This window comes from Suricata suricatta, chromosome 12 (assembly GCF_006229205.1).
Source record: "Suricata suricatta isolate VVHF042 chromosome 12, meerkat_22Aug2017_6uvM2_HiC, whole genome shotgun sequence".
NCBI classification, from domain to species: Eukaryota; Metazoa; Chordata; class Mammalia; order Carnivora; family Herpestidae; genus Suricata; species Suricata suricatta.
In genome coordinates this window covers 12,497,114-12,518,719 of record NC_043711.1, presented here as the reverse complement: position 1 = coordinate 12,518,719, position 21,606 = coordinate 12,497,114, and the positions used below count along the sequence as shown (strand labels likewise).

Sequence of the window (21,606 nt, the reverse complement as noted above, 5' to 3'; positions counted from 1 at the left end):
GGCTGAAAGGGGGCAGCGTCAGGGGCGCTCATGACCACCCCTGACCGCACGCTCGGGGTCTAAGCCCTCTCTCTCCTGTGTGTGTTCTGCCTTGGTGGGAAAATTTTAAGGCCTGAAAAAAAAATGTCGTTTCTAGCAGGAGAATTGGGACACTACTTCCCTCAGCAAATAGCCTCACACGAGAAACAGGAAACAAAGCCAAGTTGAACGACAGCTATTCCAATGGTAACTGAGCAGGACTCGTGTCCCAAGACCACACCTGACTCATCTGGGGTTTTGCTGTGTGTATCGGCGTGACTGATTTCCTCTCACTGACACTCAGCTCTGGGTGACCATTTTGCTCCTGTAAGCGATGCTAATAAATGTCCCTGACATCCTCCCTCCAGAGATGGGTTATGGTTCTTTTATTTTTTTTAACTTAGTTTTTTACAGTTTATACGTTTTGAGAGAGAGAAAGAGGGCACAGGAGAGGGGCAGAGAGATGGAGAGAGAGAATCCCAAGCAGGCTCAGACTCCGGAACCATGCGATCATGACCTGAGCCAAAACCAACGGTGGGACACTTAACTGACTGAGCCCCCAGGCGCCCCCGGGCTATGGTTCTTTACAAGTTGTCAATTTACCTTAAGAAAGGTCTGTTGGGGCGCCTGGCGGGGGCTCAGTTGGTTAAGGGTCCAACTTCAGCTCAGGTCACAATCTTGACATTCCCGAGTTAGAGCCCCACGTCGGGCTCTGTGCTGACAGCTCAGAGCCTGCAGCCTGCTTCAGATTCTGTGTCTCCCTCTCTCTCTGCCCCTCCCCCATTCATATTCTGTCTCTCAAAAATAAATAAACATTGGGGCACCTGGGTGGCTCAGTTGGTGAAGCATCCGACTTCGGCTCAGGTCATGATCTCCTAGTTCGTTGGTTCAAGCCCCGCGTTGGGCTCTGTGCTGACAGCTCAGAGCCTGGAGCCTGTCTTCGTATTCTGTGTCTCCCTCTTTCTCTGACCCTCCCCTGCTCGCACTCTCTGTCTCTCAAAAATAAATAAAAAACATATAAAAATAATTTAAATAAACAAACATTAAAAAAAAGAATTAGAAAAACAAAAAGATCTGTCACCAAGGAGTCAAAGGAATCCTTGCAGACCCGCGTTCACAGCACTGTTCACAATCGCCTGAAGGCGGCGATGGGCCAAGTGCCCACCCGCAGGCGCGTGGACGAGCACCATGTGGCCACCCACGTGATGGGAGGAGGCAGCCACAGGACAGAGCGAAGCAATGACAGGCGCTACGACATGGCTGAGCCTCGGGAACACCGTACGGAGTCAGAGGAGCCAGACGCAGAGGCCACAGCGCGTGATGGCGTTTACACGAGGCGCCCAGAGCAGACTGGAGGGTGCCAGGGGCTGAGGGAGGGGCACGGGCTGACTGCTCGTGGGGATGGGGCATCCTTCAGGGGGATGGAAGTCTGGAACTAGACCAGGTAGTGGCTGCATGACCCGGCGAGCGCACTGAACGCCACTGAGCCGCAGTTTGTGTCCTGTGACCGACTGCGGGGCCAACTGTGCAGCACGGCGCCTGCCCACCCCCGCCTGCCCGTGCCCGCTCACCTGCCTGGCGATGCTCTGCACCAGCTTGTCCATGGTGAAGCCCACGTAGGCGTGGATGGTGAACATCTCGCGCAGGGTGTCCTCGTACTGCGTGGGGTCGATGCTGCCCTCCAGCAGGCTCCGCACCATGTCCAGGAAGGCCGGGTAGTACTCCTCCAGCTCCACCTCGCCTGCGGGACAGGGGACCGTGATCACCCGGGGCCGGGCACGCGTGCGGCCCCCCGCCTCCTGCCCCCAGCTGCCTAGCACGGCCCGAGGGTCCAGGACGCAGCCCCCGGCCGGCCAGTGCCCACGAGCACCCGCGCGTCCCCCCGGGGACCCCGTGGCTCACTTGGCTGCTTCAGCCGCAGCTCCATGGCGGGGTCGGTGCCCTTCTCCCGGCGGCCCTCGCACAGCACCTTCTCCCTCTCCTTCTCTGTCCGATACTCCAGGAGCTGCTTCTGCGCCTGGCGGTAGATCTTGAGCAGCCTGGAGCACAGGGTCTGGTGCAGGCGCAGGAAGAAGTACCAGTTGTTATTGGCAAAGAAGAGGCTGTACACGTCGTCTAGCGGCTTGTGCCGCGGCGGGGCCGGCTCGGGAGCGGGCGTCTCGCTCACGGCCGCCTTCTCCTCTGAGGGGCTGCTCTGCGGCCCGGGCGCTGGCTTCTTTCGGTCAGCGGGGTCTGCGCTCTGCCCCTGGGGGCTGCCCCGGCCCTCGTCGGCGGAGTCCTCGGACGCGCCCAGGTCCAGCTGCTGGGAGAAGAAGAGGCTGGGCACGAACTGGTGCACCAGCTGGTGGATGGTGCCCTGGTCCTCCTTCTGGATGGCTGGCTGCCGCTTCACGTAGTAGCTGATGAGGGCGGCCGCATCCTCCAGGATCTGCCTGTCCTCGTACACGAAGATGAGGTGCGGCTCGCTGGATGGGGCGCTGCGGCCCTCTGAGTGCTGCTCCTGGTGCTGGGGGGGACAGGGGGGCTGTCAGGCAGGAAGGGGCCAGCTGGGGTGTCCGAGATGGGGAGGGCACCCAAGGCCAAAGGGCTCTAGCGGACTCCCGTTCTGGTCAGAGGTGCAGCCCAGCGCCTCCCATCTGCTGGGTCCCGTTCAGCAGCCCACTCCAACCACTGTCCTCTCTAGGTCCAGGGTGATTAGACCTATGGGAGGGCATTCAGCCCTATCACATCCCTCTGGGCCTTGCTGCACTGCTCACGGCAGGATCCCCATCCCTGGCACACTGACCTAAAGCATCCCCCCCACCCCCAGCCTCTTTTGTTGCTTCAGGGATGCTGAGCTCCTGCTGTGCGCAGGACCTTTGCACTTGCCCCTCTGCTCTTCTGCCCCGGAAAACCACAGCCCTGGGCTCACCCTTCCCCTCAGTCTTTATCTAGCTAATGAGTTTTCTTCCTACAAACCTGAAGACAGTCATACTTCCTCCAAACTGCCTCGAGCTGCCTGCTGACGTCAGCTCCCAACGACATGCTCTCCTGAGCGGCACCCAGCCCCAGCACCAAGGCTGATGCACCCCCCCAGGCTCGCCAAAAAAGTGAGCATGGGGGCGCCTGGGTGGCTCAGTTGGTTAAGCATCTGACTCCAGCTCAGGTCATGATATCATGGTTTGTGGGTTTGAGCCCCACATTGGGCTCTATGCTGACAGCTCAGAGCCTAGAGCTTGCTTCCGATTCTGGTTCTCCCTTTCTCTGTCCCTCCCCTCCTGGTGTCCGTGTGCACGCATGTGCTCTCTCTCGAATAAATTAAAATATTTTTAAAAAATTGAAAAAAGAAATAGAAAACGTGAGCATGGATGTTGCACCCGGGGGCAGGAGCAGGGTCAGGGCCTCGGCTCTCCGGGGTGGGCGACTGGGTGTCCACTGGAGGCCAGGCTCCCTCAGTGCCACGGACTGTGCAGCAGCCCGAGCTCTCCGTCCCTCTGAGCTCGCAGAGTCCTGGGAGCTGGCATACGGGCGGCACAGACGCGGAGCCCGGCTCCTGGCTCTGCTGTGACCTCCTTTCTCCTGCTGCTTGTGAGTCCCTCTCTCATCCGTGCCCCACGCCCTGTTTAAGTCCTCATCTTAGCGCAAATTCCATGTGCGTAATACACAACTGGGTTCTGAGGACCCACAAGGTAGCGAGCGGCCGACCTCCCTGTGCACGAAGGGCCTGCACACGCGGAGCTCGCCAGGCTGCTGGGCCAACCTCAGGTCCCACACAGAACGCTGGGCCCCCTGCCCCTGGGCCCCCAGGGAAAGTGCAGGAACTCAGTGATGGCAGTGGTCAGCCTCACAGGTCACCTCATCAACTCTCATTCAGATGACGAACCACGGACCTTGCTGGGGGTGGGGGTGTTCTCAGGCCTTAAGGACCCACTCAAGGATCAGAGTGCAAAGACTAGACGACCTACAGAGGTGGCCCGGGGGGAGCGGGAGGGGGAAGGCAGGACGGAAGGGCTTCCATCACAGGCTCTCACAAGTCACTCACTCCCTGCATGAATTTTCTGACATGTAAATCCTCACGGCCTAGAGCTCAGCCCTGCCTCAGTTTTGTGGTTCTGCCCCCATGAGCCTGAATTCGCCATGGCCAGCAAAAAGGCACAGGGCAGGGGTGAGATGCAGAGCCCCAGGGCCCGGACTCCTGTGACTGGCCTTGGCAAGTGGCCACCTCTCATGCCTCAGTTTCCTCACTGCTGAATGGGGAGGAGGATGGTGATGCACCATAAGGTCTGTAAGAGTTAGACGGAACATTCCTTCTCAGAGTCTAACTGCCTGGTACACGGCTGGCAGCAGAGAGAGGAAAGCCGCTGTTATCACTCGCCTGAGGGACGGTGGATGGAGGCCCTGTGGGTAAGTGGGGAGGGAAGGAGGCGTGGGAGGGGAGAGCCCTTTGCCGGCAACGGCAGAGCCTCTACAATCCTCTCCCTGGACTGGCTGGAGGTCACAGAAGCATCCACTCCAGCCCTAGGCAGCCCTGCTAAGGTGATGCTGGGGAAACGGAGGCACAGAGACCCGGCCGCCGGTCCGATGTGGGAGGGCCGGGGGCGGGGCCAGGGCCACTCGCCAGCTCCGACCCGGGCACACGGCCTCACCTCGTCGTAGACACTCTCGATCTCGTTGAGTAAGCTCTTGGAGCGAAGGGCCTTGGTGTCGTTCTGTTTGAAGTTCACGGCCTGATGGTCCAGCGACTTGAGGTACGCCTTCTCGTACTGCTCCCGCCAGATCTTGTTGAAGCCCTGCTGGGCCTCCCGCCACTCCTCCTCCTTGGCCTTCAGCCTGCGGGTTCAGAGGGGGCTCAGCATGGGGACAACCCGGGGCACCCACCTGTCATCCCTGCACGTCGTTCCTGACAGGGGACAGCCAGCTCTGGCCTGTGCAGCGGGTCCTATGCAGAAGAGAGGCAGGGAGCGTCGGCTCTGCAGAACCGGTGTGGCCCCTTTCATGTTTTTTCTGATATTGCCGCCCCGGCACCTCCTCCCTGACCTGGCCCAAGGCCCTGACCACACACTGGGTAGTTGCTGGATAAAGCGCCGGGCTCCCTTGCTTGACTGCAAGCCCCCCGAGAAGGGGCCGTGTCAGCCTCGCTCAGCTCTGCAATCCCAGGGCTGAGCACAGCACCTGGCCAAGGACAGCCCTTTAATTAATACCTGTTCACTAGCTCAGAAAGTTTTCCAGAATGGACCGTCATGTAAAAGGCAAGCTCTGCTATGGAACGATCCTATTTGTGCTTTAAAATAGCTCCTTTTCTTGTTTCTAGAGGAGTATGTGCATGGTGGAAAATTCTAGAAGGACACAAGTGTTCCCAATTGTGCTTTTCTCTCAGGAGTAGAACGGGGAGATGAAAAAAGCCTGGAAACCAAAACAGGCCAGCCTGGGGCCTGGGGGTCCCCCCTTCAGTCACACTGGTGACAAGAACACTAATGAACTCCAGGGGACTGCTCTCGGCAGGCGGGGCTGCCAGAATCGGGAAGGGCACCTCTTTAGGACGACGGGGACAGCGGTGACAGGGTTCTTCTTAAGGCTCTCGATGATCTCTGGAGCCTTGTCGCCGTAAATACGGTGGATGGCGCGGCGCTGGATCACTTCCGACGTGCCCCCCAGGCAGTCATCCAGCCGGAACTTCTCCTGGTCCTCAGGCGCCATCCGGGAGAGCTTCTTCTGCACGCTTTCCAGCACACGGATCGTGGCCAGGTTGGTCTCCAGGACGACATCTAACTATGGAAAGGAAGGCAGGGGTGGGCTGTCGGGGGTGTGGGCAGCAGGGGACAGGCCTGGGGCAGCAGAAGAGATGCTCAGACAGAACTATTAAACCTCCACGTCTCTGAGGGGGGACGACGGAAACCAGGAAGTGGTGGCCCTGATGTGGCCCTGATGTGGCCCCTGAGCACCCACAGCGGGTCCCAGCTCAGCCCGGCAATGGTGCGAGCCAGGTGCTCGAGGTACAAGACCCGTGGGCTGCTTACCCCTGCGTGAACGCCTGGCAGCTAGAACATGGGGGGACCCGGCAGAGAAGGGAAACAGTCCCCAGGCTGACCTGGTTCAGGGGCATCAAAGGCATAGAGAGGAAGGACTCACGGTACACGCAGCCCCCAGGATGGCTCCACGGGGCACGTGCCGGCAGGGAGCCAATCCCCACAGGCCTCAGACTGTGTGATTTCCCCTTAGGACAAAGTGCCACGGCTGGAGGACAGGTCAGGGGTGGCCAGGGGTCAAGCACGGGGTAGGGGAGGGAGGGAAGCAGGTAGACGGCCACGAAGGGAAGCACGACAAATCTCCGTGGCAGGGCAGTGGCGGTGTTTCTTAGTGGTGGTGGAGAATATAGGAACCTCCATGGGGGAGACACCCACCCGGAGCTACACGCATGTGCACACATACATGCAAACATGTGCACACACGCATGTGCCCACACAACTATGCACACACATGTATGCACGCGCACACATGTGCTGCACACTTGCAAACACGTACCCACATGCATGTGCGCACACACACACATGGCACACACACAAATACACGTCCAACACTGGGGATGGGAATAAGCGCTCCGAGGGGGCCAGTGCGGACCTCCTGGCTGTGGCTCTGTCCCAGGGTTTTACAGGCTGCGACCACCGGGAGGAGGACTTCCGGCAGCGCTTGCTGCACATAAATATACAATGATCTCCACAAGCATTTCAATGAAAAAAAAATTAATTAATTAAATTCAAAGATACACATATTTAAAGTAAAAGGAACAGCACCATTTCCTAACCAGCCAGAAGGCCAACGGGGCGGGAAAAAGGACACCTTCAGGTGCTGCCCCCTGCTGGAATGTGCTGGAATCCCTGATAGTGGGAAGGAGACTGGGGGTCAGGATGCACCCCAGAGTGGAGAGGGAGGAGGACAGACTCAAGGCGGGGCCGGGGAGTTAGGCGCCCCCCACGCCCCCCACCCTGGCCGGGCCCAGGGCCCCGGGGCGCCAGCACGCACACCTCGAAACGCTCGTCCTCACAGCGATGCAGCTGCTCCTCGTAGGGGGTCTTCTTGGAGCTGACGAAGGTGGAGTCCTCTGACCAGGAGGGGAAGGACACCCAGGTGTCGTTCAGCACCTGCACCACAGGAAACGCCGTGTGACCAGTGCAGCGGGCCTCGGTGGCCAGGACGCCTTGCTATGTCGTCCGGTGTAAGGGAGAACGGAGTCCTGGTTTTACAGGAAACTACTTTATCATACAAATGGCCACATTCATTTGAAAGTGGTTTGAAGGGAAAATGCTTTTGGTCAAGCAAACAAACCGTACTATCTCAGGGGTCGGCAAATGTTCTCTGTAAAGGGCCAGATGCTCAAAATTTTAGGTTTTCCCGGTCATCCGGGCAGGACTACTCAACTCCGCCTCCGTCCTGGGCAAAAGCAGCCACGGGCACCCTGTGAATGAACGGGCATGTTTCTGTGCCAATAAAACTTTATTTACAAACACAGGCACAGGCTGGATTTTACATATCGCGAAATCCAGCAAGCACTCTTGAATTACAGAAACAGAGGAGCACCCTGCCTACCAACCCTGAAAGGGTATTCAATGGTCAAGCTAAATGGAATGTGCCAAGCGCAGTGAACCTGGGACGCAGCAGGCTCATGGCAGAAAGCAGTGAAGTCTGAATACTGGGAGAATATGCCAAGGCCTATGCCAGTCTCGGTGCCACAGTGTGCGAGTTCCCAGCAGGGTGAGAAACCCTCCCTCAGATTGGCAGTCTGTCTGGCCACACCCTGGCCCCATCCATTAGTCAAATTTAGGGGATCAACACTCTAAACAACAATAGTTCTCTTCTATAAAACAAGGCTGATGGGTGTTACTGCGGCAGGGGAGGGTGCGGCGGGGGAGGGGATGCACCGCATCAGCCGACGCGAGCCGCCCAGGGAGCACTACCTCCTTGCAGATGGCCGTCCTCCCACTGCACTTGGGCTGCTGGTAGGTTTTGGGGAGCGCCCGGTAGCTGGATCCAATGCGCTTGCAAGATGCGTAGTCAATTTCCCGGCTTATTCCATCCCCGGATCTGTCGCTCATGGGCGGGGCGAATGACAGCTCCTTCACCCCTAGGAAGGACTTGAACTGTGCAAAGAGTTCTGGAAATTTCCTTCAGAAATAAAGACAAAGAGTAAGTTGGCTTTCTGGGAGGGACCTGGAGATTTCAGAATGGCTGCACGCAGACACCTGCCAAAGGTGGTCAGAGGGGAGGGGCGAGGGGCGGGACCAAGCACCAGATGTGTGTAAAGTCCTTGGAATGGTGAGTCATGGCCTTCCACCTCTTTGTCATCAGCCAGGTGCTGCCACTAACAGGAGAGTCCTGAAATACGCTAGAACAGACAGCTCAGGCTGGCAGAAGCTGGGGTTAGTGATGGTCTTTAAATTGTACTTATTTATTCATTTATTTAAGAGAGAACGTGTGCGCCCGCACATGCACGGGGAGCGGCAGAGAGAGAGGAAGACAATCTCCACACTCAGTGCGGAGCCCCACGTGGGGCTCAATCTCACAAACCATGAGATCACGACCTGAGCAGAAATCAGGAGTTGAACGCTTAACCCACTGAACCACCCAGGCACCTCAGTGATGTTCTTTAACTGGAAGAGGCCGAGCATCAGGTCCAGGGTTGGTGGACTATTGCCAAGCTGCTTGTTCCTGTCCTTGCAAATAAAGTTCTATTGGTACCCTGTCGTGTCCACTGCTTAGCACCGCCTGCGGCTGCTTTTGCACAACACCAGAGTTCAGTCATGCCACCCTTGGCCCCTGATCGATAAACGTCTGCCAACCCCTGCTCCAGAGCCTTCCTCCCTGAGGGAGAACCCTCCGCAGTCAAGTTCACAAGACTCATATTGTAATGGCCATGCAATGGGAAGATCTGAATACGACTGGCCTCCACATCACCTGGATTTGTGACTAAATGAGTATCAAATCCTACCAAAAGGGTGCAGTTACTCTGACAGGTGGCATCGCGATCCTGCTTCCTCCCAGCAGCTTCCTTCCTTCCTTCGTGACCCACACCCTCCCGTCCTGAACCGTCGTCCACTGTGGCCCAGCTGTAAGGACCCCATGCCCATTCAGCCCACAAGGAAAACACACAAACAGATGGAAATGCAAGGACGGAAAACATCAGCAACACTGGTGCAGAGGGCACCAGAGACCGCAGCCGGCACAAGTGGAAGCCGTGAACGCTCCGAGGGGACACAGTCACTCTGATGGGACACAGTCACTCCGACACATCCCACTCCAGTCCTGACTGGGGGTGTGCCATCACCAGGAGGCAGATCGCTGGGCGCTGCGCCTGGAGGCCTGGTCGGGGTGACTGCTTGCCAGCCGGGCGTTACATCAAGGTGAGCGGGCAGATGTCTGCCATACTTCTAGACTCGGCCACACCCCCCATGGCTCTCCCCCAACAGCACCCTTGGAAATGGGAACAGCTGACCCCAACCCAGTGCTGCCCACCTGCTCAGTACCTCGAATTCTGAGTTCCCTGGGTCTTCTGCCTTAATCCCCCCAACAACTGCTGGAGGTGGCGCTGGCCACTTGGCAAACAGAGGGACTCTCCCTCTGCTGGCAGGAAGCAGGGTCCCACCACGGACCTGGGGCTGGGGGCGCGCGCAGCCGGGCACACCCAGGCCCACGTGCAGCACACCTGCCCCGCACAGGCCTCTGCAGTCCCCCACTTGCCACAGCACTCTGTCTTTCCAACAACAGCAGCCACTCCCCGGCCAGGAACCAGGCCCAGAGCATGGGATTGTGAGCTCCCAGACACGCCTCCACGGGAGTGAGCAGGCCTTCCAAGTCCGTATGAAGAGCCACGCACGGTTTATCCGAGGCCGCGTCAGTAACCGCGCCACCCTGCACCCGGCCAGCTTTCAAAGTGTTAACACATCTTTCCCAGCTTGGGAAAGTTAAGCCAAGGGCAAGGGTTGCCCGGGCGTTGTGTACCCTCTCAGGATCACCAACTCGATGACCCTACTTGACCTCTGGGCATCCCGACCTATGGGGCATGGCCTCAGCACCAGTACAGAGAGAAACCGGAAGACCAGAGGCCACCGTTACAGACCCTGCTGAGAAAACCACGGTACACACAAGAAAGGGAACACTTGGCAGTCGCCAAAAACCATGTATGCTCATGTTTGATGCTGAAATAGTGCACTTACCTCCGAGAAATACTGAATTAAAAAAGAAAAAGGGATGCTGCAGCCCCAGCCTGACAGCACGATGCTAGTTATGTGACAGGACAGCCAGGCTCACGTCCACAGGGCAGAGGACGAGTGAAGTCCAGCTGCGGGGCTGGGCCACCCCGGACCCGTCCATCACCACGGCAAAGCTCTCTCTCAAGAGCTTGTCCCTGGGGAGGAGAGTGGGAGGTCTTCACTCTGAACCTCAGCTTCTGCGTCTTTAAAACATACAGAAACACACCTGATGTGCCCATGAGTCCATATGATGCTTAGAAAAAAAAGAAAAAGAAAAAAAAAAAAGGATTGGTCCTGACGAGGCAGGAAGTGACTCCAAACCCTGAGACCATAATAAAGGGAGAAATCCAGCATCCAGCCTGCATTGCCAAAGGGTGGAAAATACTGTTGACACTTCCTCTGCCGCAACCCCCAGTGAGCGCATAAACAAATGAACCACAAAAGGAACTTGGACACCACTGCTTCCGGATGGACACAGGACCATGGAGATGCAGGCGTCATCCTCAGCGTAGGGAGACGCCCACCCCCCACTGATGCTTTTGAGGGGCAGGGAGCAGGATGGGATGGCACACCGAGGGGCTCCTGAGGCCGCCCAAGGCCCACTTGTGACCTGGGTGGTGGACCCAAGGGGCTTTGCCTAAAAACGATGCATCGAGTCATCCATCATGTGGCTTCCTGGATCTGTGCTTTAATTTTACATCTTTAAAAAAAAAATTAAAAACATTGTTTAAATCCACAGTAAAGGGCTCGGGAAGCACCTGTCCCGGGAGCGTCTTTGGGGCTAAATGAGCTCCGTAGTCACGTTATAAGGTGCATTCACCATGTTCCAGGCACAAGTTCGAAGCTCTTACGTGTAGAGCCAGCTTGGAGCGCCCCTAAACTGCGGGACCTCCGTAAGGGAACACAGGCCCGGCCTGGCTGAGGCACTCGCCAGGTGCGACAGAGCAGGTGGGGAGGCAGGAAGCACAGTGTGCACGAAGGGGGCACAGGCACTCACCACCCACAACCTCTCTGGCCTCCAGCGGCCGCCTCAGCCCCGGGGGTCTGCTCACACTCCGCAGTGGCAGTGAGCGGGTGCGGGAAGCAGGCCGCTGACCCTCGGACAGGGCTGTCTCTGCAGAGCATGGATGCCGGGTGCGGGCGGGGGGCATTTCATCCCTTCTGGCAATTCCTGACTGGTAGAGCTTTTAAAAGCTCATACAAGTGAACATCCGGGGAATTACACTGGGGGAAGAAAACCCAGCATCCTGAGAGCTGTGCACCGCATAACCCCATGGGTACAACGCTTCTGTTGTGGATGGTGTAGAGGTGGAGCGCCGATTAGGGGCTGCCAGGGGTGTGGGGCCGTGACTGGGGCCGCGTGTAGGAGTGACACGCGTGTGGGTATCGGGGTGAACACAGCACCCCTGTGCTTCTGAAGCCGCTCGCTCTCCTGACCGTGGCGGCGGACACACGAGCCTTCACAGGCGAGCGGCTGTGTAAACGCACATGCGCATATACAGTAGAAACAGGAAACCCTGGAAAGAGCTGGGCGGACACGTGACCGCGGGTGCCACCACAGGAGACACGCCCAGGGCCTGCGTTCTTTCAGCTCCACCTAGAACGATTGATCTCTATGTCCACCGCAACTGAGAAGCAAATTATAAAAAACAAAAAAATGGCTTCGCCATTTTTGGAAAGCGGCGACCGACAGCAGGGTGGACAGCGTTTCCGGAAACAGCCCCGCGCAGGGAGCCCAGGGCAGCGTCACTCACCCGAGGAACGGGCTGACGAGCTGCAGGAGCTCGGAGCCGGACACGAGCTCCTGGTTGAAGAGCGCGATGCAGCGAAGGAAGTTCTCGTAGACCTCCTGACTCTTCAGCACCCTGCGAACCTGCGTGGAGAAGGGGTCAGGGGGCCCCTGCGGGCCAGGCCCCATCCTCGCCCCTCCCCTCGCTGGGCTCAGACACTGCTCGGTGAGTGTAGTCACCAACACAGGCGTGCTCTCAAGCAACCCGCTGCGGGCTGCAGGGCAAGGCTCTGCATCTGAGTGACGCATGGTGTGGACAGTGCGTGCACAGGGCCATCTCGCTGGCTCTTGCCACCCATCCTTGCTTTAGGAAAGCCACTCGGCTCCAGAGAGGCTGAAATGGGTCTTCAAACCTGCTCAGGCTCCGAGTCCTGCTGCCTCTGGTCCGGCTGCCCCGGCCAACTGTGAAAGCTGGGTGCTAGGGCCCCCCAACCCTGCTGCAAAAGCTGAGTGCTGGGCGCCCCCCGCTGTGAAAGTTGGGTGCCAGGCCACCCCACTACTGTGAAAGCTGGGTGCCGGCCCCTTCTCCGCACCCCACCAGCTCCCTTCCCGTCCTGCACATCTGAGCCGGGGAGGCCAGCCTCAATGGCTCACCTTGTCAAAGAAGGAAAACTCCTGCAGAGTGCCATACTTCCCCACAGCAGCGATGGACAGGTCTTTGGTACCTCGAAGCTTCATCTTCTTCTGTGGAGAGAAAATCCGTGCCGTGAAGGCCCCGCACCGCTCCGTCAGGGCTGCAACATCGGCAACACCGAGCTCTCCTGACAGGAGCGGTCGTGAGGTCTGCCCTGCACCCCTGGGGGGGAATTCTACGGAGCACTGGCTCAGCCTCCGGGGCTGGTGAAGGCTGACGGTCACAACCGCCCTGCCCACAATCTGGGATCGAAATCTCGGCAGCTGAGCGCCTGTGCTAAGAGGTGGGATCATCACAAAATGGGAATAGCAAGGGAGACAGTCCCCTGGAAACAGCATCAGAAACCTCTCCCCCTGCCTGTTTTGTCCTGTGGGCCGTGATGGTGGCGGCAAGGGGACAGGAAGGGGACAGGATGAGCCAATCTCTTGATTAGCCTGGGTTTAAAAAATTTTTTGTTTTTATTCTGAGAAGAGAGAGGGGGAGAGAGAGAGAGTGCACATGTGGGGGAGGAAGAGAGAATCCCAAGCAGGCTCTGTGCTGTCAGCGCGGAGCCCCATGCGAGGCTCAAACCCCCTTCTGTAAGGTCATGACCTGAGCCAAAATCAAGAGTTGGGCGCTTAACCGACTGAGCCCCCCAGCGCCCCCAGAAGCCTGGGTTTCAAATCTCCGGGAAGACTTCTGTCTCGGAGCTGGACTTAAACCAGAACTTGGCTGCACTTGAGGCACCGGGGACTCTAAGAAACCATCTCCCGGTGCTGGGCTATGTCCACACAACACAGAAGCCAGCTCAGAGGGGCCCCACTAGCCAAATCAGAGACAGTTTAGATGCCACCATAAACAACGAACGTTATGGATTAGGACTCAGCGTCCATGTCAACATAGGTTATATCAGCAATATAAATGGGGATGAAGAAAAAGCTCTTCCTTATAGTAGAAAGCCAGCTAGTAAATGCACAAAAGCCGTTGGAATTAGAAAATCACCATCACAGATGATGAGTGCAACAGGAGCTGGATCTCAGCCTCTCTCAACCCTCAGTGGGCCTCTTGTGCAGTGACCAACCTGCACAACCACCCATGGTGGCCCTGCCTATGAAAGAGCCACTGTGGTGAAGAGGAGCAGACTGAGCAGTACATCCTGTTTCCACAGGCGAGGGGACACTCCTCATGCTAATCCTGTGAGCCAGGGTACAGGTAAACAGCCACCGTGGGAGTAAGCTGACATCCTAAGGTCCCACAGCTGGTGAATTCCAGCCAGACGAGGGCCCACTGCTGCTTGGAGCCTCTGCACATGGCTCCCGAGGTCATCTCCAGAGAGGGCCAGGCTGCTGGGTGCCCGCATCTGTGTGCAGAGCAGACGGTTACCTTGGCTGGGGCAGACACAGGACGGAGCAGCGAGGGCCGAGAGCGTTTTTTGCTGTGCTCCAGATTCTTCTCGTGCTCACTCTTCTGGACACTATTCATTTCACACGGTCCATTTCCTGTGAACTAAAAGCATAAGCACGGGAGGCGATTAGCACTGGGCCCTTCAGTACTGGCTCTGGGCAGGTCCGAGAGTGCGGAACCACCTTTGGCTCAGCCCTGCACTGCCCCAGGGAATGCTGCCTGCCACAGGCCCGGGCCCGACCCACGTGCAAGGTGAGTCCAGCCTCGAGATGCTCACGTGTACGAGGGGACAGACCGTGCACCCAGATCACCATAGCCTTAACATCGTGAAGGTGCGTGAAGGCGCAGGAAGGCGCATGAGGGTCCTGGTAGGTGCTGGAGGGCACGGCGGGGAGACACCAGAGTGGGGCTCACCCAACAGACTGCTGGCAGCGGGGGTCTGACTGCATGTTTGCGAGCTCCGGAGAGGGGAAGAGCATCTCAGGCAGGGAGACGGGCACGCACAAAGCGCTGGCAGCAAGAGGAAGCAGCCAGTGGCCACCGGGGCACCTGGGGGAGCAGGGGGGGGGGGCTTCCAGCTGAGTCCGTGTTCTTTTCTACAAAGTAGGAAACATGTCTAGAGGGTGTCATCACTCGGCAAGGGGCTTGTCACTGGTCCTCCCAGGCTCTACGCTTCAGGGACAGGGACGCTCCTCACAAGGGGGTATGTACGGGGTGTCGGCCGTATTTACGAAGAGCACTTCTGGAAGAACGGTTCTGGATCCGCACCTATGTGAACATGCGGACGCTGGGGAGGCAGCCAGGTCTCAAGGTTTTCTGCAAGATGTGTGCTGGGCTGGGGCCGCCCCTGGCGGTCACCCCACCACGGCCCAGGGCCCACCCTGCCACCGAACCTGGGACGTGGAGCGCCGCCTGACGGGAGGAGTGCTGCTGGCCCAAAGTGTGGGCCAGGTGAGCAAGCTGTGATGTATCCAAACAAAATAGCCAGTAACTATCAGATACCAGGGAACTCTGTGTCCCTGCTGGGGACAGGCGTACCGGATACATTCTTACATGAACAAGGAAAAAAACGCAGGAGCAGAATAAAGAGGACGCTGTTTAGTTTTTATTGAAGGATAAACATTTGCATGCAGGTAGGAAATTTCTGGAAAGATAACCCATATAAGACATTTGTGAGTTTGTAACTCTGAATGACTTTGGAAACTGAGACAGGGAAGGGGAACTTTCCTGATGTTCTAATTAACACTTGGTTTTCTCATGAACACGTACGGTTTTTATAATAGTAATTACAATGATAGTATTAAAGACCTATCATGTGACTACAGGCAAACCCTGGCCCTTATGGGATTATGCTTCTCTGGAGAAACAGTTTTCTGGAGATTCAAAACTACCCTCAGAACCTCAAGTGGAAACATCTTCAACTGCTATTTCTTGTAGATGCCAGAACAGATGCAAGCACCAATTCCTAACGGAGGCAGCCAGGTGACACCGTGATGCACCGTGTGGGACCAGGGGCCTGGCAGAGAAGCTCACTGCTCACCCAGACACGCTTCCCCAGCCGGAAGACAAGCTTGGTATTTCCGAGTCTCTCTAATACTTCAGACTGTTCTTACTTTTCAGTTCTATGCACCCAATCATGAACATGTAAGCTGGACAGAACCGCCTCCCAAGATGCTTTGGCGAGGGCCTGATATATTCACCATGCTGGGCATGCTTTTGTAAATAAAGTTTTATTGGCACATAGCCATGCCCATGGGTTTACATAGCCTCCAAAGCTGCTTTCCCACCATAATGCCAGAGCTGAGACTTTGTGACAGAGACCCACTGGCCTGCAAAGCCTAAGACACTTACTATCAGGTTCTTTATAAAAAACGTTTGTTGGGACACCTGGGTGGCTCAGTGAGTTAAGCGCTGGATTCTCAGGTCATGATCTCAGGGTTCGTGGGGTCGAGCCCCATGTTGGGCTCTGTGCTGAAAGCATGGACCCTGCCTGGAATTCTCTCTCTTCCTCTCTCTCTCTGCCCATCCTTTGCTCACCCTTTCTCTCTCTCAAAATAAGCAACCATTAAAAAAAAAAGTGTTGACCCCACTTAGGCCAAGTGGTCACGTTTAATTAGAACAGTTATCATATTTCATCTTTGGGTTTTTTTTCCTGTAGTTTAAAAAAATTTTTTAAGCACTTATTTTTTTGAGAGACAGAGTGAGACAAAGCACAAGTGGAGGAGGGGCAGAGACAGAAGGAGACACAGAATCTGAAGCAGGCTCCAGGCTTTGAGCAAATGTTCAGCACAGAGCCTGATGCAGGGCTCGAACCCACAAACCATGAGATCATGACCTGAGCTGAAGCTGGATGCTCAACTGACTGAGCCACCAGGTGCCCCTCTTTTTCCTGCAGCTTTAACAATAATTCAAAAACTAACATAAAGGATGTGAATAAAAGATCAAATTATACAACAGATTGTATGTGGGTGTTTTTAATAGTTTTAAAAAACTGATTCAATCTGTTAAAAGGTACAAGACGCTCTGATCAATAAACACAAAAGAACCTCTGCTGAATTGGTAGCGGACGCTATTTAAAGAAGCTGTGTGGGCAGGTGCTCTTGGGGGCGGAGCCGCTGAGCCTCCCAGGCCAGCGGAGTCAGCGCCAGCCTCACAGACGCTCCGCTGTGCCCAGCAGGGGGCGCGCGGCCATGGCAATCAGAGGGCAAGGTTCCGCGGCCGCCCCCGCATAGCACTGAGAACCCGGGAGCAAGAGGGAAGAAGGCTGCCCTGCTGCAGGCCTGCAGAGCTCGGGCCGCCCCGCTTATCAGCACCACGTATCCGCTGTGCACCCCGCCCCCACCAGCTAGCAGAGGGGGCTCTGTGCCCGCTTTACCAACTCCCTGCAGAGGCAGGGCTCGCAGCCGCCCTGGCTCAAACAGGCAAGCACTCTGCTAAGGAACCTTCCAGCCAGCTTAGGGGGAGACGTCCTCAGGGCCACTTCCTAGGTGAGGGAACAGAGGGGACCTGCTAGGATCCCTCCGACCTCGAGTGCTGCACCCCCAGCTCCCAACCGGGTGGGGCGCTCTCGAGAAAGGGCACGTCCCTACTCCCCTCCCCTGCCCCCAAAAGCTGGCCTGGGACTCAGCCAGGCACACCTCTTCCCCAAGGGTGGGCTGCCCCTGTCCTCCTCGCGGCCCCCAGCGAGGGGTTTGGGGAGGAAGCTGCCATCGCACAGGCTGGAGCCCAGGCGCGAGATCCAGATCCAAGGGTGGCTGGTGTAGAGCAGCACTCAGCTCCACCTGCCAGGGCCATAGAGGCCAAGTGCGCCCAGCTGCACCTCGGGCTGCACCAACACGTGGGTGCGCACAGTGCTGCATGGGGCATCATTGGGGAGAGGGAGCCCCACCCAAGGAGGGACCCGCCGGCGGAGAATGGACACAAGTTGGGGGAGGAACACAGGGAGGTGGGCTCAGCTGACAGTGCAGGCGCCTCTGGTAGAGGGGAGTCCGCTCTCCGGGGGCTCTGCTTAGCCCTCGCAGGCACTCCCCAGGGGTCCCCCAGGCCTGGCGGCAGGCTGGTCCTGGTGGGGCAGAGGGAAGCCCTGTGCCTGGAGGACACTCTGGGGGACGCTGGCGCTGCGGACCCCCGCCTTTCCTGAACCATGGCAGCTGCTCTTTCCAGGGCACTGCGCACCTGCCAGGCCGAGCGCAGAGCACTTGGAGGGTGATAGCTCACAAAGGCTGCATCTGAGCAGGAAGGCCACCTCTGAGAGAGAGAGAGACAAGGAGACAAGGCCCAGGAGGTGGCGGGGCTGGCTCAAGCCCTCCTGAGCTCCCATGGAGGCTGGGCCCAGACTATGTGCTCCCAGGGCCCGGCCTGGCCCTCCAGCCCCCGAGCACGCCCAAGGCTCCAGGAAGGTGGGAAGGCCAGGCTACAGCTCCCCACTTGACATCAGTCCCACGGACAGGCACGGGCTTCCGGGCTTTGAGTCAGGAAGTGTTTCTGGGGGGTGTCCTGACATAGAGACGGCCCTCACCGGCACTGGAAGGCCAGGTGATTGTACCTGGCATCCAAACCCAGACTCCTGTACCCATCCCACCAAGCCTCCCACGAGACTGCTGCCCCTGCCTGCCCCACCGCATCTTCATTTAGAAGCGGGACCCTGCAGAGGTGGTGGGGACGCACTAAGGTGGGGGGTGGGGGCGGTGGGAACTCTCGGGTGCTCACACCCCAACCCAACATCCAAAGCAGGGAACAAAAAGAGGAAATGGAATACTCTACCAAGTGGGAATGGAAGAGTATTCTCCAATCTGATAAAAGGCGTTTGGGACAAGCCCAGAGCTCCCGGCACACTCTGCCGAAAGCCGGAAAGCCTGCTCTCGAAGGTCAGCACCAAGACAAGGCTGCCTGCCCCACTTCTATTCGGCTCAGTACTGGACACTCCACCACAGCAATCAGGTCAAGAAAAAGAAAGAAAAGGCATCCAACATGGAGAAGAAGGAAAAGTGTATTAGCAGACGGCATGGTATCACATATATAAAAATTCCTAGCGAGGACACAAAGACTACGAAAGCTCACAAACAGAGGGGCGCCTGGGGGGCTCAGTCGGTTAAGCATCCCCACTCTTGATTCCAGCTCAACTCATGATGTCAGGATTCACGGGCTCCAGCCCTGCGTGGGGCTCTGTGCTGTCAGTGCGGAACCTGCTGGAGACCCTCTCTCCCTCCCTCCCTCTCTCTCTCTCTCTCTCTCTCTCTCTCTCTCTCTCTCTGTCCCACCCCTACCTGCGCTCTCTCTTGCTCTCCCAAAAAGTAAATAAAAAAGCTCTTAAAAATAAGTAAAAAAATAAAGCTAATAAACAGATTCAACAAAGTTGCAGGACACACGACTGACACACAAAAATCGGCGGTCTTTGTATAGAATCACGATGAATAATCCAAAAACAGAATTAAGAAAACAAGAAGAGTAAGATATTTGGGGATAAATCTAACCCAGGAGGTTCGAGACATGTACACTGAGAACCACAAAATGTTGCTGAAACAAAGAAGATTTAAATAAGTGGAAAGGGGCCTCACACTCACGGGCGGGCAGACCTAACACTGTGGAGACGGCGGCGTTCCCGAAGCAACGAGAAGATTCAGTGCCGTCACTGTCAAGATCCTAATGGCCTTTCCCCCTCAAGACATGGAAAAGCTGATTATCAAATTCATATGGAACTGCAAGGGGCCCTGGCTAGTCAAAATAATCTTGAGGGGCGCCTGGGGGACTCAGTCGGTTAAGCGTCCAACTTCGGCTCAGGTCATGATCTCGCAGTTCGTAAGTTCGAGCCCTGCATTGGGCTCTGTGCTGACGGCCCAGAGCCTGGAGCTGCTTCGGATTCTGTGTCTGCCTCTCTCTCTGCCCCTCCCCTGCTTGTGCTCTGTCTCTCTAAAAATAAACAAACATTAAAAAAAAAGAGTTTTTTTTTAAATAATCTTGAGAAAAGAACACAATTCACATCACTTCCTGATTTCAAACTCACAACAACGTTACAGTGATCAAGACAGTGTGGTGCTGGCCTCAGGACAGACGGTGGGATCAACGACTTGGAACTGGAAGAGTCCAGAAATAAATCCGCACAGCGATGGTCCACTGACGCTCAACCAGGCTGCCAGGACCACTCAGTGGGAACAGAAAAGTCTCTTCGAGGACGGTGCTGGAAAAACTGATCTCCACTCTCCAAGAAGGAAGCCGGATCCCTGCCTCACACCATGTACAAAGAAACAATTCAAAATGAATCAACGACCTAACTGTGTGCGCTAAAATCAAAAACTTTCAGAGGAAAACACGAGGCAAGACCTTCCTGTCCTCAGATCTGGCATGGATTCTGAGACACTAACAGCATGAGTGACAAAAGAAAAAACAGATAGCTGGATTGGATCAGAACTAAAAACCTATGTGCCTGAAAGGACATGAACAAGAAAGCGAAGACAGCCTACAAAAAGGAGAAAAATACTTAATAAGCCTTTAGTATAATGCGTAAAAATTTCTTACAGCTCAGTAACAAAGAGACAAACTAAAGAACGGGCAAAGGACTTGGCTGTTCCTCCAAAGAAGACAGACAAAACAGCCAACAAGCATACGAGATGCTCAGGATCATTAGTCATCAGGGAAATGGGAATCAAAACCACAATGAGATACCACTTTGCAACGACCATGCCGTAATTAAAAAGCAAAAAACCCACAAAAACACAAAAAACCTCAAACACCAAGTGCTGGCAACCATGTCAAGTACTTGGCCAGTGAGAACGTAAAACGGTGCAGCTGCTGTGAACAGTTTGGCGGCTCCTCAAAGAGTTAGACATAGTCACTGCGTGACTCGGCAATTCCACTGCTCGGTACAGACCCCCAAGAACTAAAACCGGGGCCTCGAAGCCATCCCTGCGCAGGCACGCTCACAGCAGCACCGTTCACGGTCCCCAGAAAGAAGCGACCCAGAAGTGCACTACCAGAGGAAGGGAGAGGAAAACGCGGTCCGTCCACACGAAGGAACACCACTCCGCCGTAACAAGGTAAGGAAGCCTGGACGCGTGTTCCGTGGACTTCTAAAACATCACGAGAGTCAAAGCCGGACACTAAAGGCCATGTGATGTGGGACCCCATTTACATGCAATGTCCAGAACAGGTCAACCTACAGGGACAGGAAGCCGACTGGTGGGGGCCAAGGAGCTGGGCGAGGAGGAGCGCGAGTGACTCTCCAGGGGACGGGGTCTCCTCTGGGGACATGAAAATGTTCTGGAACTAGATAGAAGTGCTGGCTGCGTAACACTGTGACTGTACCGAATGCCACTGAACCATATGCTTTAAATGGTGTGTTTTATGTTATATGAATTTTACTTCAACACTTAAAAAGCCTCATGTTCATAGAAAATAAAATGAAAAGGATGTGGAAAGTGCAGCCCGGCAGGCCTCAGGCCACAGCAGGGGAGAAGAGGCTGACGATGAGGACTGCACCCCCGCCCTCCCCATCCCAGGCCCTTCCTCACCCTCTCTGCCCCTTGCCCCCTACCCGGCAGTCCCCGCTGAGCCTGGGACCGCCCCCACCTGCACCTGCCCAGAGGGCACCGGTTCCGGGCAGGTGTCCAGAGCAGGGCCCCGCCCACCTCCCAAGCAGCCCACATGTCTGCGCACCGTCCGACCGAGGGAGCGGCTGCGGAAGGGCATGGCGGCGAGCCCAAACGGGGCCTAGGGGTGTCTGCGCGCTGTGCGGCTGCGGAGGGAAGCCTGGCGTCCTGGGTGGGAGGCGAGCACAGCTAAGGCTGGCCTGGTCTTCAGGGCTGCCCTGAGAAACAGGGTCCCGGCTGAGCAGAAGGTGGCCGTTGGCCATGGTGGGCACTGTACTCACCAGGGAGCGCTTGGCTTCAGGCAGGAACTGTCCAAACTCAGACAGCAGGTCCTCCTGGCCCCGGAAGAGATTGGCCACCTCAGTGAACACCTCCTCTTCAGACATGCCTCGGAATGGCCGGCCCTTCGTGCTCAGCTGCTCCTTCTGCCGGTTTCCGGGAAAGGGAAAATGAGTCATTAGCCAAGGACCGAGG

General features: G+C 56.6%; 1 protein-coding gene across 1 annotated transcript in view; it reads right to left on the bottom strand.

Moving 5' to 3' along the window:
- The window catches only part of SIN3B (SIN3 transcription regulator family member B), a 38,950-nt gene that overhangs the window by 5,318 nt on the left and 12,026 nt on the right, over positions 1 to 21,606 (bottom strand). The window contains exons 5-14 of the mRNA XM_029917847.1: positions 21,414 to 21,557; positions 14,027 to 14,149; positions 12,625 to 12,714; positions 11,996 to 12,114; positions 7,950 to 8,157; positions 7,020 to 7,136; positions 5,528 to 5,766; positions 4,644 to 4,827; positions 1,921 to 2,524; positions 1,590 to 1,759 (exon numbers count right to left, since the gene is read on the bottom strand). Coding sequence (XP_029773707.1) covers positions 1,590 to 1,759; positions 1,921 to 2,524; positions 4,644 to 4,827; positions 5,528 to 5,766; positions 7,020 to 7,136; positions 7,950 to 8,157; positions 11,996 to 12,114; positions 12,625 to 12,714; positions 14,027 to 14,149; positions 21,414 to 21,557 — 1,998 coding nt within the window. The remainder of the gene's footprint in view (positions 1 to 1,589; positions 1,760 to 1,920; positions 2,525 to 4,643; positions 4,828 to 5,527; positions 5,767 to 7,019; positions 7,137 to 7,949; positions 8,158 to 11,995; positions 12,115 to 12,624; positions 12,715 to 14,026; positions 14,150 to 21,413; positions 21,558 to 21,606) is intronic.